The 16,809-nt window shown below is 43.8% G+C and overlaps 1 protein-coding gene across 8 annotated transcripts in view; it reads right to left on the reverse strand.

Moving 5' to 3' along the window:
* The window catches only part of BICRAL (BICRA like chromatin remodeling complex associated protein), an 84,642-nt gene that overhangs the window by 4,450 nt on the left and 63,383 nt on the right, over positions 1 to 16,809 (reverse strand). For all 8 annotated transcript variants that reach the window (XM_072944985.1, XM_072944984.1, XM_072944986.1 and 5 more), the window contains 6 exons: positions 7,596 to 7,701; positions 6,699 to 6,799; positions 5,591 to 5,652; positions 4,749 to 4,894; positions 3,611 to 3,705; positions 1,401 to 1,503 (listed from right to left, as the gene is read on the reverse strand). In XM_072944985.1, the coding sequence (XP_072801086.1) occupies positions 1,401 to 1,503; positions 3,611 to 3,705; positions 4,749 to 4,894; positions 5,591 to 5,652; positions 6,699 to 6,799; positions 7,596 to 7,701 (613 nt within the window). The remainder of the gene's footprint in view (positions 1 to 1,400; positions 1,504 to 3,610; positions 3,706 to 4,748; positions 4,895 to 5,590; positions 5,653 to 6,698; positions 6,800 to 7,595; positions 7,702 to 16,809) is intronic.

The raw sequence follows: 16,809 nt of genomic DNA on the forward strand, positions 1-16,809 counted from the left end.
AGGATGGCAAGGGGGGTGTGAGTGAGGATTTAGGGGGTGGGGTTACGGAGGGAGGGGGGCAGACTGCCATCATGCAAGGGCAAAAAAAGTGTGCACTCTTTATGTAATGAGAGTGAAAAAGGGCTTTGATGACAACCTAGAAAACCACAAACATGAGTTTATTCACTAAATCCCAAAATACGAGCTGTAGGGGATAGAGCCTTGAAATAAAAAAAGATGATTGCACTCAACAAATACCAGCTGTGCAGGTACAGGACAGAGGAGGGTGTCACACCCGCCTGGGTGATGCTGTGCCTCAGGGGCTGGGACAGAGGAGGAGGATTTAGCCACAAGCCCAATTCACCAAAAGGCAAGGGGTGATTTCAGGGTCTAAGAAAAAGGGGGAGAAATATATCCCACATAAATTATTCTCTTGTTTTTTGGAAAGATTTGAGGATTCTCCTAGGTGTACAGCAATTCTTCAGGACTCTCCTTTACACTGAGTGTGAGGACCATGTATTCTCTTTGAAAATTTCTTGAGCCACATCAAACACAAGGCAAAACCTTGATATTTAAGTAACAGAAGATGTGAGAGGAATGTGAGTTAAGCTACAGGAAAGTAATGGTCCAAGAGTAGAGGAATGGATTACCTGAATTATCAAATTGATGTATTAAAAGTGTATTAAATATTATTTTGAAGACTATAGCAACAGGATAAAAACTTCAGTTGAATTAAATGGAAGAAACTAAGAATAACAAAATCATAAAAATATAAAAATGATGTATGCAAACAGGAAGGAGAATTGGAAGAAAACTTGGAGACGTAAGAACGTTTCTTTTTACAGAATGGTGAAAGTACAGGCAAAACTCGAATTGAATTGTTATGTTATCTGATTTAAAAGAATTTTAGAGGCTACAAAAAAGTAAAGAGAATTCATTTTTAAAAGGCAGAATGGGGGTCAAGTCTAGCACGTATGCAGTTGGTGGACGCTGATGGAGTGAGGGATGAGTACTTACAGGGAACACTCCAATCTACCAGCTTGTGGGCAGGGACTGTGTTGTGCTGACTACCCCCAGCAATGCCCTGCACACAGTAAGACAACTCAATAATTGGCTGAGGTTAAATTGCTTCTGGGAAGGCTTCTGGTTTACTTTACTTCTCATAAACTACTGAGAAATTTCAGTGTACAGTGAGGAAGAAGAATCACTTAACTGAATGTAAAACTCCAGCTTGGATTTTACAGAATATAGACCTTCCCAGAGTATTCACATTCCGCTCTCAACTCCGGGTTTTTTCTCCCCAGCATTCATATCTACCTTCAGGTTTCACACCCAAAGGTCAGTTCAGATAGTCTCCCCAAAGCCACAGCCCCGGAGCCACGGCAGCTGGTCTCCTTTGCTTTTACTCTGACGTTCCTTACCAGGGTCTACAAGTGCCAGACGCTTGTCCCGGGACAGAGAAGCTCTTTCTTCCTGGTTAAACATTCTATCGATCATCACCATCTCAGCAGAGGGATTGATCCGCTGAAAATGAGACAGTCTAGTCATTTCAGGTACCTTTTAAACAAGTGTGAACATCTCTGTGTCTTTCGAACAAAGTAAGCGATCAGAAAGGAGAAGGTGGTGTCCAGGTTCTGGTCATGTCCCGTTTAGTCACCTTTATCCTTGCCACATAGGATACATTTCTTCACCATGTAATTCTTCGGAAAAAAGTAATTTACCACAATGGTACAAACTTTAAAAGGTACAACAGGGGAAAAGTAAACCTTCCTTCTCCGCCTCCGCTGTGCTCTGTCTTCCCCCAGCCTGGCGCCCTCCCTCAAGGCAGAGTCATTTAATAAGCTTTTCCAGAGATATATTCTGCACACACCCAAATTTACATTCTTCTTCCTTTGTTTATTTTGCACACAGATGGCAGCTACTGTTCTGTACCTTCCTTATTTCCTCCTCTGCTTAATAATAAGTTGGAAATCTCGTCATTAGGATGAGCTTTGACTTTATATTCTGCTATGCTATAGCTGTGTTTTTTTATTAAGGCTTTCTTTAAAGTTATTTTTTGCCATACAGAAACAAATCTTTTTTTTTTTTTTCAGAATCAAATCTTCAATTGTATTTCTGGGTCTTACTTAACATAAAAATTCATGGCAGACATGAGATAACCTGTTCGAATAATTTGTCCATTTGTCCAAATTTTTCCCAGGGTCCTTTTCTCAGAGATGATAGAGTTAATCTTTTTGATATTTCAGAGTTTTGTTTCAGAAATGGTCCTTAATATAAAAACAACTATTTCAGACTTTGGTGGCACAATTTTAAAAAAGATACATAAGTCCAGGCAGACCTCATTTTACTGTGCTTCATTTCATTGTGCTTCGCAGATATGGCAGGGGTTTTGTTTGTTTGTTTGTATTTAATACAAATTGAAGGTCTGTGGTGACCCTGCATTGAGCAAGTATACCAGCACCATTTTTTCCCATCAACATTTGCTCACTTCATGTCTCTGTGTCACATTTTGGTAGCTCTCCCAACATTTCAAACCCTCCAGCGAAAAGATTATAACTCACTGAAGGTGTAGAGGATGGTTAGCATTTTTTAGCAATAAAGTATTTTTTAATTAAGTTATGAACATTGTTGTTTTAGACTACAGTATAGTGTAAACATAACTTTGTATGCCCTGGGAAGCCAAAAAACCCGTGACTTTATTGTGATACTAGCTTTATTGCAGTGGTCTGGAACTAATCCACACTGTCTTCAAGGTGTGCCTCTAAATATATATATTTTAGTAAATACAAACACATGTACATACGTATTCACACTATATTGCATATGTGTATAATGTAGTTCAGCTAATCTCCGAGACTACATTTTCAAAGTTGATCTCAAATTGAATGCTGCTTGTAGGAGACCAATTTATTAAAGTCTATGTGACTTTAGAACTGCTTGTAAAATCTCAGATAGGTTTGGTCTTTCCATCATTTTCTGGGATATCTTACTCCTTTCTCCAGATAACTGGTGCTTTAAAACTAACTTTAGATTCTATTTGGGGTGATGAAAATGTTCTGGAATTAGAGAGTGGTGATGGTCGCACAGCCTTGTGAATATACTAAAAACCATCAGGTTGTACATTTTAAAGTTAAGCATGACTTTTATGACATAGTAATGATCTCTCAATTGAAAACGAGACAAAACTAATTTTAACATCTGTCGCCACCTCATCTTTTCAGGTGTTATTCTGAACAGTCTTCACTGAAGTGTCACTGGTCCTCTCCCATGTCTTCTAGTCGGTGCGCGGCAGTAGGCAGCACCAGCGTGTGGATGGGGGTCAGGCAGTCCTGCTCTGTATCCCAGCTCTGCTACTTACATGCAGACTTCCTGGCTGTGTGGTGGTGGGCAAATTATGTAACTAAGGCCCTCATTCCTCATTCGAACCAGGAAAGCAGTGGCACTGAGTGTAATCAACCACGTAAAGCACAGCAAATGTAGCTGCTGGTAGGAGTAGGTATGGTCAGAGGTGAGTTTTCTACAATTTTAAACTATGTTGGGAAAATGTAATTCCTGAAGTTTTTCTTTCTGAATTGGTAGCTGTGACCTGCGGAGTTTTAAGAAACAAATGTGCTTGGTAGTGGAACTTTACCATGGCGTCTTCCAGGAGCAGGCATCTGTACTTGTTAAGCATAGCTTGGGTCCTTTTTAGGAGCTGAGTGGCAACTGTTTCAAATTCATTGTCAACTTTAAAGAGAGAGAGAGAAAAAAAAAAACAGTAAGAGAGCGTAAATCACCCACTAGGTTCTTTATTCCTTAGGATTAAAGTGCAGTGCTCTTCCACTGACTTCCTTCCAACAGCATGAAAAACTGAAACCGCTGAGACAATGAGTCCTACTGGTGGGCTGGGCAGACCAGTTTTACAGAATGACACCAACTAGTCCATGGCATCGTGCAGGTCATGGTACTGTGGCTATGTCCTTTGTCTGTCAGTCTCAAAGGCCTCATATTTTCCACTTCACTCTTCTCAGAGCCTCCACGCCCCTGGACACTGGATGTGGACACTCTCCCTGGGCCTCTGTCCCAGGGAGGGGAGGCTCACAGCAGACTGATGGCTGCACTCCGATCAGAGACCCCGGTCTCAGGGAGCAAGACTGGCAGCAGCTGAGGGAGGGACTGAAGCGGTGGAGGGGACCAATGGGGTCAAGGTGGGAATGGTGCTGAGAAGGAGGGGAGAACCCAGCAGCACCCCATGAGAGGCAGCAGGGCCAGGCGTCAGAACGGGCCGAGTTCTAGGTTGGGACAAGGGGACCTTATCTCTAAAATTTTTACCAGTTTTCTGATGTACAGCAATGCCGTGGACTCACTTTGGAACTTCAAAGAATGCTCTTCGGGAGCTAGTGTCTACCTAATTCATAAAACCGGCAGTAACAGCTAAGGGTATGCATTCCGCCTAAATGCAAGGACCGTGCCTAGATCACCGCGCAGGCCACCCCGTCCAGGGCCATCCTGTCCACAGCCAGCAGTCCAAACAGGGCTCTGGATTCACTGCCCACAAATCTGTCCTTAAAATACTCTTTTGGGTATCCTTTCACGGAATGGTGAGAAGACCAAGTCACAGTCCTAAACAGGGACTGGGAAATCGAGTAAACTGGGAACGTGTTAGGTCTGTGATGAAAAACAGTAACCTGGCCACCATCTGGGGGCCACGTGGCTCCGACTCTTCTGTGGGGCGTCCCCAGGAGGGTGTCTGGTGTCAAGGTGGCACTCTGGGCTTCCAGCCTGTTTACCTTTCTTCAGGTCTTCCTCCGAGGGCATGGAGCCCTGGCACACGTGGTAGGAGAGCAGCCTCTGCACCGCGTCACTCAGTGAGCGGAAGTGACTTTTGTCAGGTGTCACAGCGTAGGCTTGGTCCCTCTGTAACTGCTGGAGAATGCTGGAAAAGAGAAATTGCCAGTGTCACGTGCAGTCATCGTGCAGCACGATGGTCGTTTACATGCAAAGACAATGAGACGCATGGGAGTGTATCATTCATAGGACTGCAGTTCTGTTTTTCCTTCAGTTTTATACTTTGTACAACATGGTGGGTTTACAGTTTAATCTAACCATTTGTACTGGGGACTCAAACTATGACCCTGGTCTCAAAGCACTGCGTTCCCACCAGCCATTCAAGTGCGGACGCTCACACAGACCTTGGCAATGCCTGACCACTGGCCGGCTAAGCTTATGGTAACATTTCTGCTCTGGACACAGGAGCTTATCAGACTGTGCTCCTCCTTGGAGAAACGTAGGCCAATCAAAGGATATGTGGTTGCTAAAAAGACAAAGAACTATTCTCCTTAAGAACAGAAGGGTAAACAATAGGCTCAAACGACATTTGCCATATTTATAGGTCCCTAACAGAAACAAACTACAGGGAAAGAAATCCAAAGTATATTTTTTAAACATATATGATTATAACCTGACTTCTGTTGTATGTGTATTTTTAATTTTCTATTGAATGTAGTTGATTTACAATGTTAGTTCCAGGTATACAGCAAAGTGATGCAGTTATTGGCTTCTGCTGTATATTTGTTGAAGGTTAGGAACCTAGAAAAATGTTCAGAATGAGTCATTTGCGAAGGTAACTCACAAAGCTCCTTTCGTTAGCTGTTTTGCAGCAGGCCTCTTCTGTCCTCCCGAATGACTATCCACCTAAAGAAGAAACACACCTCTTATTATTCCCTTTTGTGGGAAAAATAAGCAGAATACAGTTACACATAATGGACACTATGTTTCAAATGTTTTCAACTCCCCATCAAGAGCAGATTCTAAGAATGTAGAATTTGATGCTGAAAAAGAAAACAAGGAGCCCACAGACCATGTAGCAAAGTGGCAAGATTGTAGAAAGCTGTACTATCAGTTCCTGAAAGGACTCGGCTTGTGCCTTAAAGCCTCGATCCCCAACTCCCTCTGCAAATGCTTCATTATATTTTTGAAGAAATATATTTGTAAGTACCAACTCCATGAACATCTGAAAATTCAGTAGATATCCCCTAATGCATCTTCTCAGCAATAAATAAGGGAGCAAACACTTTTGTGCTCCTGTTAAATCCAGTCCAAGTCTGTGATCCAGCAGGGCATTTCTTAGATCGTGTTAAGGAATAAATATGCCTTCTGCCAGAACCTGAGAACTGAACCAAACCCCTCACTGAGTGCTCCAGGCAGGCCCAGACTATCACAAGTTTCATTCAACTAGTAACTGGTAAGTTTGATGGAGAAGAAACTAAGGACTTAGAAAGCTGAAAACAAAAATTTTTTTCCTTCTTTTTTAGACCAGTGGATGGGTTAAGAGATCATAGGGACTGACTGCTTCATACATTCCTGCAGGGGAAAAAAAAAATCCCCTGTATAACTAAGAGGAACAGAGCCTCTTTGATGGGATAATGATCATCATCATTCAGCAGTAAACTGTGTTTTCTGAGTGCCTACTATGTGTTGGCTGCTGGCATATTATTAATTCATGAGGAAATGACAGCACTGTAAACATGCGAGAAACAGAACAGACACATTCATCCCATAAACGTTAGCATAACAAGGCCTGGCCAGCAGAGAAGGTCTTCAGTGAGCACTTCTGTGGCACTGCGATGGGCTGACTGCAGATGACACCAGACAGAAAGTAGCAAGCAGAAGGTGACGCGACCGCCTTTTCTTTCAGTGATGCTGAACATTCAGAAGAAGCTATGCCAACTGTCCTCTACCTGCACAGCTGGCTGGCCAGGAGATGATCCAACTCCTTTTTCCTGCTGTGGCTGTGCCGTTCCTAAGGACGCCGGTATAACTTTGCTTCCAGAATCCTGCCCTGTTAGAATTAACACATGAAACAGTGTTCAACAGAAACAGTAAATCAGGCTCCTTGTGGAACCCCTAGAGTCCAAAGTGCACAAATTACTGAACATTGTGGAAGGGATTTCTTAACCTTGGATGCCTGTGTGAGCAAGGAGAGCAGGAAGTACATTTACCTACCAAAGCTCGAGAGGCAGAGGTCAGGATTACAAATGCCGATTTAGGTGACAAAGAGAAGTAAGTACATAAATAAATGGTAATAAATAAAAGCTGTCAATGCTACAGTTTCAAATTACTTAAGTCTAAGGAACTGGTCTCAAGCCAGTGATCTGTCAGCACTACCGAACTCCAAAACACAACTTAAGGAAAGGGAGGCCCAAACAGGGTACTGGCCGGGACAGTTCGTGCTTTCGGCATTTCCAGTACTTATTGAGCAATGTAGGCATTCAAAGCTTTAGAAGAAATAGAAGACACGGCCCACGATGTTTTTTTTGTCTTGGGGGGGATTCTAAATATACATATATAAAGCAAGGTGAGGAGAATTACAGAGTCACACTGCATGTAGTACTAGATTTCATTGTTTCTAAGCAGCACATCTTTTTCCACATCATTTAACATGTCATAATTTAAACAGAAGTGCTTTTATTTCTTATTAGTATATAAAATGATGGTACAGAAGGATACAGAAAGAAGAAAGGATCAGAGTGGAGGTGAGGCTGAGTGGGCAAGGTGCAGAATGAGGAGTGTGTGAGGAGGCCCTGGGCCACGGGGACAGGACAGACTGAGGACCACCGACAGCGAGGGCTCCTGACCTGGCAGTGTGGTGCTCAGGAGGCCGGGGATGGGTGCTTGCCTCAGGCCATCTGCTGTCTTGGGAGCAGAAATGGGGGATGTCTGATTCAAACTTTTTTTCTGAGCCTGTGAAAAATAATGCCAAGATAGAAAAATGACTTTCATGACTTACAGCTTTAGCAGATTACTTAAAACACCAACCAAGCCTGTCAATGACTATCTGGCATCACCTTCAGGTTAGATTATAAAACAAAAGTTTAAAAACATGATTCTCCTGTCACACTGAGAGAAGTGCAAAAAGTCCCCTTGACAATCCACAGGCAGGCTGAATTTTCTCGACGCCTTTCAGGAGGGCTGCTGAGTTGATTGATACCACATTGCTTTCTTGCTCCCGGAACTGCTGTGTTCATGGTGCTCAGATGCAAAGCTGGGCCTGGAACTCAATTTCTACCCCCAACAGTTTCCATCCTTGGTGGTTTTATATCACGCCTGCAAGGATTATGACCTCGACTACCAGTTCCTACGTGGGGTCTGTAGGGACACTAAGCACAGATCAGGGCCAAGCACCACCCCCAAATCTACTGTCAACACTTGCTGCTCGCTGTGTAGATGACCTAAAGGACACTCCACCCCTGCCATCGGGGATGTCTCTAGTTCGTGTCATGACAACCTCAGGTAGCATGTTAACTGGGAAATGTAAATTAAACTGAATATTAGCCCAAGCAAAATATTATCAGGAAAATTAATCTGATGTTTAAACTGTAGTGTGCTGCTTTTCTATAAGTAAGGAAGATGAACTGTGAGATGTTTAAGGACTAACAAGTTCCCTTTGGCTCTAAAAAAATCTGTTATCTCTATAATGCATTTAAATTAGGGTAATAAAGGGTTTCTAAACTACTCCCAGTTTTTAATCCTCTATGTCATTACTACTTCATAGTACAGTGAGTTTTCAGTTTTTCCTTCAGTCTTATAGTTTGTATATCAGCAGTGGATTTAGATTGAGTCTAACCACCCCCGTGGGTGATGACCTGTGACCTTGGCCTAAGAAAACGTTCCCACCAACCATTCACATATGGCCACTCACACAGACCTTAGCAATGCCTGACCACTGGCCAACTAAGCTCATGTTAATATTTCTGTTCTAAACAATGAAGTATTTGAAACACTTAATGATGTATTTGGTTCTCTTTTCTAATATAGAAATGGAAAGGGCTTTGACTTCACCCAAGAAAGGCTGGCGGAGGTGGGAAATGTCCCCTCGCTCATCCTTCCGTTAGCAGGGATGGGACCTGCACCTGTTAGGTGCTGGGCAATGCAGCCTCAGTGAGACGCCCCTGGGCGGCGTCTCCCAGTTTTCACAGCATTTCTCCCAGAACAGAACTCCACACTCTCCTACTATAGGGAAGCTCTTCACAGGGGGGACACCATGCTGTGCGGACGCCTGGGGCAAACAATGAGCACAGGCCTTCCCCACAAATATTTCCAGGGATGAACAGGAAGAGCCACCTTGAATAAAAAACAAACAGATAAAAGTTTGGAAAACACGGTCTAATAGGACAAAGCTATATTCTAGATGGGACTCTGGAATAACGAGATCAGCAAATGAACAGATGAACCAGGATTAATATGTTCAAATGATGGAAGCCCTCCTTCCTGGCAGTACTGCCAGGACACAGCATTTCTGGAATCTCTTTCAATATGCTGAGGTCACATGAAACAGAAGAGTCGCCCTTACTACCTCAGAGCACACAACTTTTTTTTTTTTAGATAAATCAATGGCATTACCCAGCCTGATTTCCCTCCTTATTTATCAGACATGACCTTGAATGACTCCTAGCGATTAAACAGATAAAATAAAACAAAGTACATGTATACATAAGAAATAAAACTGTAAGAAAAGCAAGGAAGAAATCACCATGAAAGTCAGGAGAGGGGCTGAGGTTAGGAAGGCACGTGGAAGGGGGTGGTTTCGGGGGTACTGGTAATCTATTTCTTGAGTGGTTACATGTATGGGTATTTGCTTTACAATTATTTGTTAACTGTACATTTATGTCTTATGCATTTTTCTAAATGTGTTTTTTCATAATACAAGAGAGTAAAAAGAAAAAAAAAACTCTGAACAATCTAATCGAATGTCAAAGCTTGAAAATTTGCCATCATTTAAGGGGATAATACACTGTTAAAAACAAGGTTACTAGCTGTAGGGACGCCTCCTCATTGTGGCCCTCCCCCCAGGACTAGACCATCTCTCCAGTTGTTACGCTGTCTCGGGTAACACGGAGGTCGACGGGGCGGGAAGGGCCAGGGTGGTGGCAGAACGGTAATCCTCTGCGGAGCTTGGTTTGGCCTTCACACTGGAATCCCCTCCATTCACCAGGCCTGTATGTTTGGAAAGCTCTGCCACCCTGGGAACTGCTGTTTCCAGATGTTCGCTGCTCATGGGTGGCTCCCAGTCCTCTCATTTTCAGGGCAGGACTTTAGTCTGTCTGGTCACCGTGTATCCCCAGCACTAGAACAGGGCCTGGCAGCACAGTGAGCACATGGTAAATTGTTTTTAAATGAAAATAAGTGAGTGACTTCCACTGCAGCATTCGTCACAGGGGTCTGGACTTCCTCCCAGCCCTCCCCTCGTCCCCAGGAGCAAGCAACTTCCTCTCATTTTCCCCAGATTTAGGTTGCCCCCCAACTGACAATCTCTTCCAGAAATAAAATTTATCATTCTTTTTTTTTTCTTTCTGAACTCTTAGAGAAGACTTGCTCTTGAAATATATTTTCTTTACAGATAAAGCAGCTATTTCAGGATATTTTGTTGAGAACTTGGCTCCAAGAACTCTGCTCATGTCAATGTATAATTTTAACTCTTTAGACCCTGTGCATTATCTTGACATCATGTGAATATACAGAAATCCCCCAATGCATCAGAATACTCAATATACCCCTCACCCTCTGTGGAACACTTTGTAAGACGCCGGCTACAAACTAGAAGGTGATTTTCATCAAGCGACATGTGTTTGCTGAATACAGGAGGCCATCTGGGATCTTCCCTGCCCACACTCTCCTCTGGGAATTGCCCCACTGCCACAGAGATGGGTTGGAGCTGGCGTGGGTGGGGAACACAAAGGTTGTTACCTGCTAGAGGGCATTAAAAGCCAGAATCCAGGCAATAAGCATCTTTTCTCCCCATGGAAAAGTGCCAAGCCTGCCAGTGAGCAGCTCTGCCCAGATGGGTGCCTTTTTCTGTTTCGGCTCAGAGGGGCACTTTTCCCTAATTTAACAAAGGCCCTACATGGAGCAGCAAGGGCTCCACGTGGCCACTTCCTCAGGTCACCTCCTGCCCCCTCCTCTGGTCAAGGGTGACTGAACCACGGGTGGGCCAATCAGATTCTCTCTCCTTGGATTTTTAGAATGGGGGGGGTGGGGAGGAATACCCAAGGGCAGCGGTTGTCAAATGCAGGTTTACAGACTGATTGCATCAGGATCACCTCGGGGAGCTCCTGAAAGACAAAGTTTCTGGGTTCCATCCACAAAGACTGATTCAGAAATCTGATGCAGGTCTTTAGGAATCTGTAATTTCAGAAAGCCCTCCAGTTGATTCTGATGCACTGTGAAGTCTTGGAAACCACTGCACTTGCCAGTCTCTGTTAAATGCTTGGATAATCTTGTGAAGCTGGCCTGGGGTGGGCACTGCAGTCCGGAAGAGTGAGACAGAACCTAAAGGAGAGAAGAGGCCGAGGGAACAGCAGAGCACCCAGCTTCTGACCCTTATAAAGGAACTACACTACACTCCTCCATGTCCTCCTTTTTCGCTAAACATGTTAGGGTGCGTTTTGGTAGCTGCAACCCAAAGTGCCTTGACTAAGACACCTGGGTGTCCACGGAATACATAGCACTGTGGAAACCACAGGAAGTCAGCCGAAGGCTACCACACAGTCTCCACCCTCTGAACGTTCACCATTCAAAAAACACCCAGGCCCACGGAACACGATCCATCAGTGCACCACATATGGTGTCCACCCTCAGCTGGGCCCTCATGCCTGACCATTTTCCAATGAATGCTATTTCCTTATCTTCCAACCTGTCAGCCAGGTGAGAATTCACCCAACTTTCTACCACCAGGGCTACCACCTTACCTGCATCCCCATTCATTCGTCCCTTCCCCTTCTCTTGTTACAATGGAAGAAGCATCTCTCCTTTTTTCCACAAAGAATCCCACCAGGGTTCTAGAGCTCGTGTCCTTCTCCTTCCCATCAGCTTTGAGTAAAGCTCAAGCCTTTCTCTTTTCTTATAAAACCACCCCCACCCCCCGACTCCACACACCCTGGAGCTGCTGCAGTGTCAGTTACCATCATTTTTCTGGAATTGTCTGTGCTCATCCCACACCTCCCCTCCCCTCAGTCCACTGCGATCTGGCTTCCACATGTATCACTCCATGGATACAAATCACGCCAAGGTCAACAACAGCCTCCTTGTTGCTAAATGTGTCGGAAACATTCCAATCCTGACTCCCACCGACTTCCCAGTGACACTCCAGCCCGTGGACCCCCGCCCTCCCACCTGCCAAGTTTTCCTTTTTTAGCTTCCAAAATGCTGAACCTACTGGCTTTACTCCTCCCTGGGAGATTCCAAGTCTCTCCCGTGGACTCCTCTCTGTGTCCATCCAGTGCTTTGGGGTCCTCTTCTGGCCGCTTTTCCTCTCTCTTTACACACTCTTCCTGATCCATTTCATCCACTCTCACTGCTTCCAGTGTAACAGATGTGCTGACCCATCCTACCTCAGCACACATTTCAGGCCATATCTCAGTGTGTACAGCTGTTCCCATACAAGCTGGTTGTCCCACAGGTACACTTGAACACATCTTAAACCAAACACAGAACAACCCTTAAAATCACAATTTCTTCCCATGTTCTCTTTTCAGTGAACCTGGGCGTCACTGGCAGGACCTCTGTGTCATCATATTTCTCCACTATAGCCAACCATCAAAAGTTCTATTTAACCTGCCTCAAATTCATGCACTGCTTACCATTTCTACTGCCACTGGGCTAGTCTGAGTTTTCCCTATTTCTAGGTTATGACACTGGCTCCTTAACGTGACATCAAGGTCCTGTATGATTTAGTGCTTGCTTACCTTTCTCACCGAAATCATCACCTCTCACCTGAACTTGCTTTCCTTCCCCAATAGAACCATGTTCTCTTCTCTCTCCAGGCTTTGCCCTGGCTGTTTCCGCTGCCTGAACATTCTTTTCTCAGACCCTCTCTTGCTAGATAACTCTTCCTTCTCTCTTAGTAGGGCTCCATCAGAAACCACTATTTCATGGATACCTGCCGCAACCATCCCATGTGGGTGAGAGGCTCCTCCTCGGAGCCTAGAGCTCTGGACTGCTTCCACCAGAGCACTTAAAATACTGTCTCATGGCTATCGGCTTCTCTGTCCGCCTCCTGCCCTGTGACTGACTGCTGTGTCCCTGGGGCCTGGCCCAGGGCTGGCCGTGGCAGGTACCAATATACTGATGAATGAATGAATCAGTGAAGGAAACAGCCCAGTGACTCTGCACCTGGTGGGCAGTACAAACAAGAAGTGCAGAGAAGAGATCAGCAGAGGGACTGGAAAGGCTTCCTACTCAGGGCTTTGGATGCGCTGAGGGAGGGGACGTGTTTAGACCAGACAGGAAAGGACACTCAGTGAATACCATCAGCAAAGGCTTGAGGCTCAGGATGAGTCTGGCCTGTTCGGGGAACCACAGGAGTCTGGCCTGGCCAACCTGGAGGGTTTCAACTAGAGGACTTTAACGGCCAGGCCAAGGGTTTGTACTTTCTCCTTGGCAAGTTGGAAGCTCCCAGATGATTTGGGAGTCATCAAGCAAATGTTTTAGGGAGAGTAATGTGGTGGAAATCAGACTTAAGGAAGAGGCTGAAGCAGATCAATCACCCAGTGGTGTGGGGTCTAATGACAACACGGATGGGCCTTGGAAAACATCTAGCCCAGGGGTCCTCCTTCCTGGCTGCGCTTTAGAACCATCTGGGGAGCTTCTGAAAAATGCTGATGCCTAGAGCCTTTAACCTGGACCATTTAAATCAGAATTTATGGAGGTGGAGTCCAGGCATCCACATTTTTACAAAGCTCCTCAGATGATTCTGTTGCATGGCTAGGGTTCCTCATTTTCAAGAAGAGAAACCTATGGCTCAGAATTTAAGATACAATCTTAGATCACAGTCACTGGCAGGGTAGGACCTGCAAGTGAGCTGACTGCTAGTCCAACCCGTTTCCCTGTTATATTGCAGCCTCTCTCAATCTGGCTCGGGGTATGGAGGTAGAAAGGAGAGAAGTGAGAAGCAAGAAGGTACAGACAGCTAGTAGGTGAAGTCTGCTTTTACAGCAGTGTGCCCACGCACTGGACCTCCGTCTCCCTGACTGTGAAATGGGAACAGTGATGCTACTCACAACCCCAAGGTAAGGACTAGAAATAATACAGATAGCCCCTGGCATGGACCAGTTGTTAATAATATAACCATTATTTTCATTATTATTGGGGAGAGTAGATATGAGACATTCGAAGAAGAATTTTAAGATTTGGCAACTTATTAAAGGTTTAGAAGGAAAGGAAAAAACAGGAACATCTTATTAATAAGAGGATTTTGAAGGCTGGTGTCTGAAACACAGTGGTTCCACAACAAGGTAGGCAGGCGGAGCTGGATGGGGAAGGAGTCAGGGAGGGGCAGGGCGGGCTGGAGACCAGTGCTGATCGCTCATCCAAAGCACGGGTAGTGCTGCTCTCAAAGAATCGAAAATCTACTAAATCTTTTAGTGATCTAAAGAGATTTGGACTTAAAATAATTTGCTTACTTTTGTTTGATAGGCTAAACACTTGCAAACTGCCTTCTTTAATCACTGATGACCTTTGAAATATTAATCCAGTTATAACAAAGTTTAACCCTGTAAATTACTCTCTGCATTAAGAGATTTAAATTCACAAGGCTCCTTAGAGAAATGGCCGATTCTAGGTAATCACAATATCTTGTGCCAGCCAGTGCCCAAAGGAGGTGGGGATGAGTCAGAAGTATAGAAGCCAGCATAACAGGCCTCCTCTGACCCAATCTGGGACAATTTAAGCATCAAAAAGAATAAAAGCTATCGACTGCAACATTTAATAAAAGAAAACAAATGATCTTGCAGAGACACACACTAAAAAATTACAAATGAACTTATATGCCTGGCTTAGCTTCAAAATAATATTGGGCAAGAGAGACTGACTGGAGTATGGATGAAATAAGAGTAGCCATGAGTTGGTAAGCACTGAAGCTCAATGCACACAGGGCTCACTACACTATCTTGTCTATTTTTGTTCATGTTTAAAATTCCCCATAATACAAAGTTTTTAAATGAATGCAAAAAAAACACTATGATTTCATAGTGTTACACACACACACACACACACACACACACACACACATACACACGTGAGAAAGAAGAAAAGGCTCTAGTCAACAGTAGATAGGATAATATTAGAAAATTGTTTTGCAACCACTAATGTAATATTTATCAGTGGAGTCAAACCACTGGGTGAGAGGCCGGTAAGCAAGATAGTTATGTGGCCCCAAAGCACCATCCTAGAGAGCGCATTTTCCTCACAATGGAAACAAGATATCTCTAAGTACCTGGAGGAGAAAGCTGGCGGGGGGCCACCTTAACCAAGCGATCACACCAGACTCACCCATAATGGGACAAACCAACTATAAGTGCCTTGTCAAAACCATTTAACATGAATCTAATCATGAGGAAATAATCAGAGGACACACTGAGGGCCACTCTACAAGACAACTGATCCAGGCTGCTACAGACTAAAGATGTATGACAGTAAGTGAAATCAATGCTCTCTGACTGGTTTCAAGAGTGAGGCATTGTCATAAAGGACATTATTGGGTCGACTGGAAGAATTCTGATATAATGTTATTATATTAATGTTAAATTTCTTGGGAGTGATAGTGATGCTGTGGTTGTGTGGAAGAGGGTCTTTGTTCTTAGGAGATGCCTGCTGAAGAATTTGGGGGTAAAGCGTCATGCCACTTGCAACTTACTTTCAAATGGTTCAGAGAAGAGTCTGTGTGTGTGTGTGTGTGTGTGTGTGTGTAGACAGACACACACACACACACACAGAGCAAATGTTGAAAAACTAAACAACTGGTGAATCTAGGTGAATACATTCACTGTACTCTTTCAAACTAATTTTTCTGAGTTTAAAAATTTTCATAATGGAAAAGGTGGGGTGGGGACTTAAGTTCACACTGCAAGAAGCTGGTTACATTGGTTGCCTGCGGGCAACTGGGTGGCTGGGGACAAAAGGAGAGAAACTTTTCACCATAGTGTACATCTTTCTGTACCTTTTGAATTTTGAATGAAATAAATGTATTAGCTATACCAAAAATAAATAGAGTTTACATTTTAAAACTCATTCCTCTCTAATATTAACTTGCTGAATTAAATTTCCCCAAGTAGACAAACACCGAAGGATAATGGTATTTTTGTTCATTACAATGTTCTATAAAGTAATTTATACAGAAATTACAAAGTAAAAGAGTCACTGTAAGTGTGTCTGGATGTCCTGGGAGTTTAAACGTTAGATGACACCTCAACACTACTTTTCCAACCTGTGCTGCCTGCAAGGCTGCGTCCTCCTTACTCCAAAACACCCGATGCTTTAATTTTTCTGGAAAACCTACAGCAGGAACACACCTGCCATAATGCAAGAGATCTAATCCCCATTACCCTTTGGCATTAGAAGTCACAAAAACATTATTTTGGAGCTGCCAATGTAGGCTTCTTGTTACCTCTGGATAATTGAAACTTCAGGGGGTCAGAGAAAGGGATTTTTTTTTTTTCCCTCAGTGAAGCATTATTGAAAACAAAAAAAAAAGAAAAGAAAAAGAAATGACCATGCTTTGGCTGATTATGTGTAATTAATTATAATAACAAACATAAAGTAGATCAATATATACAGATGTAAAGTGGTCCTCAAGTTATACGACTATGTAAAACGGTGTATGCTGTGTTGCAGAGGTAAATGTATGTGTGACATCTGTGCTGAGGATGCAGAGGACACCTCTGGGAGAACAGAAAGAACCTAGAGACAAACAGTGGTGGCTTCTGGGAGGGAAACTTGGGAGAGGAAGACTTGCTTTTCACTCTAAACTATTTTGGAGCTGTTTCTAATGTTTACCATTTACACGTTTTACTTATT

The sequence above is a fragment of the Vicugna pacos genome, chromosome 20 (genome assembly GCF_048564905.1).
Source record: "Vicugna pacos chromosome 20, VicPac4, whole genome shotgun sequence".
Taxonomy (NCBI): domain Eukaryota; kingdom Metazoa; phylum Chordata; class Mammalia; order Artiodactyla; family Camelidae; genus Vicugna; species Vicugna pacos.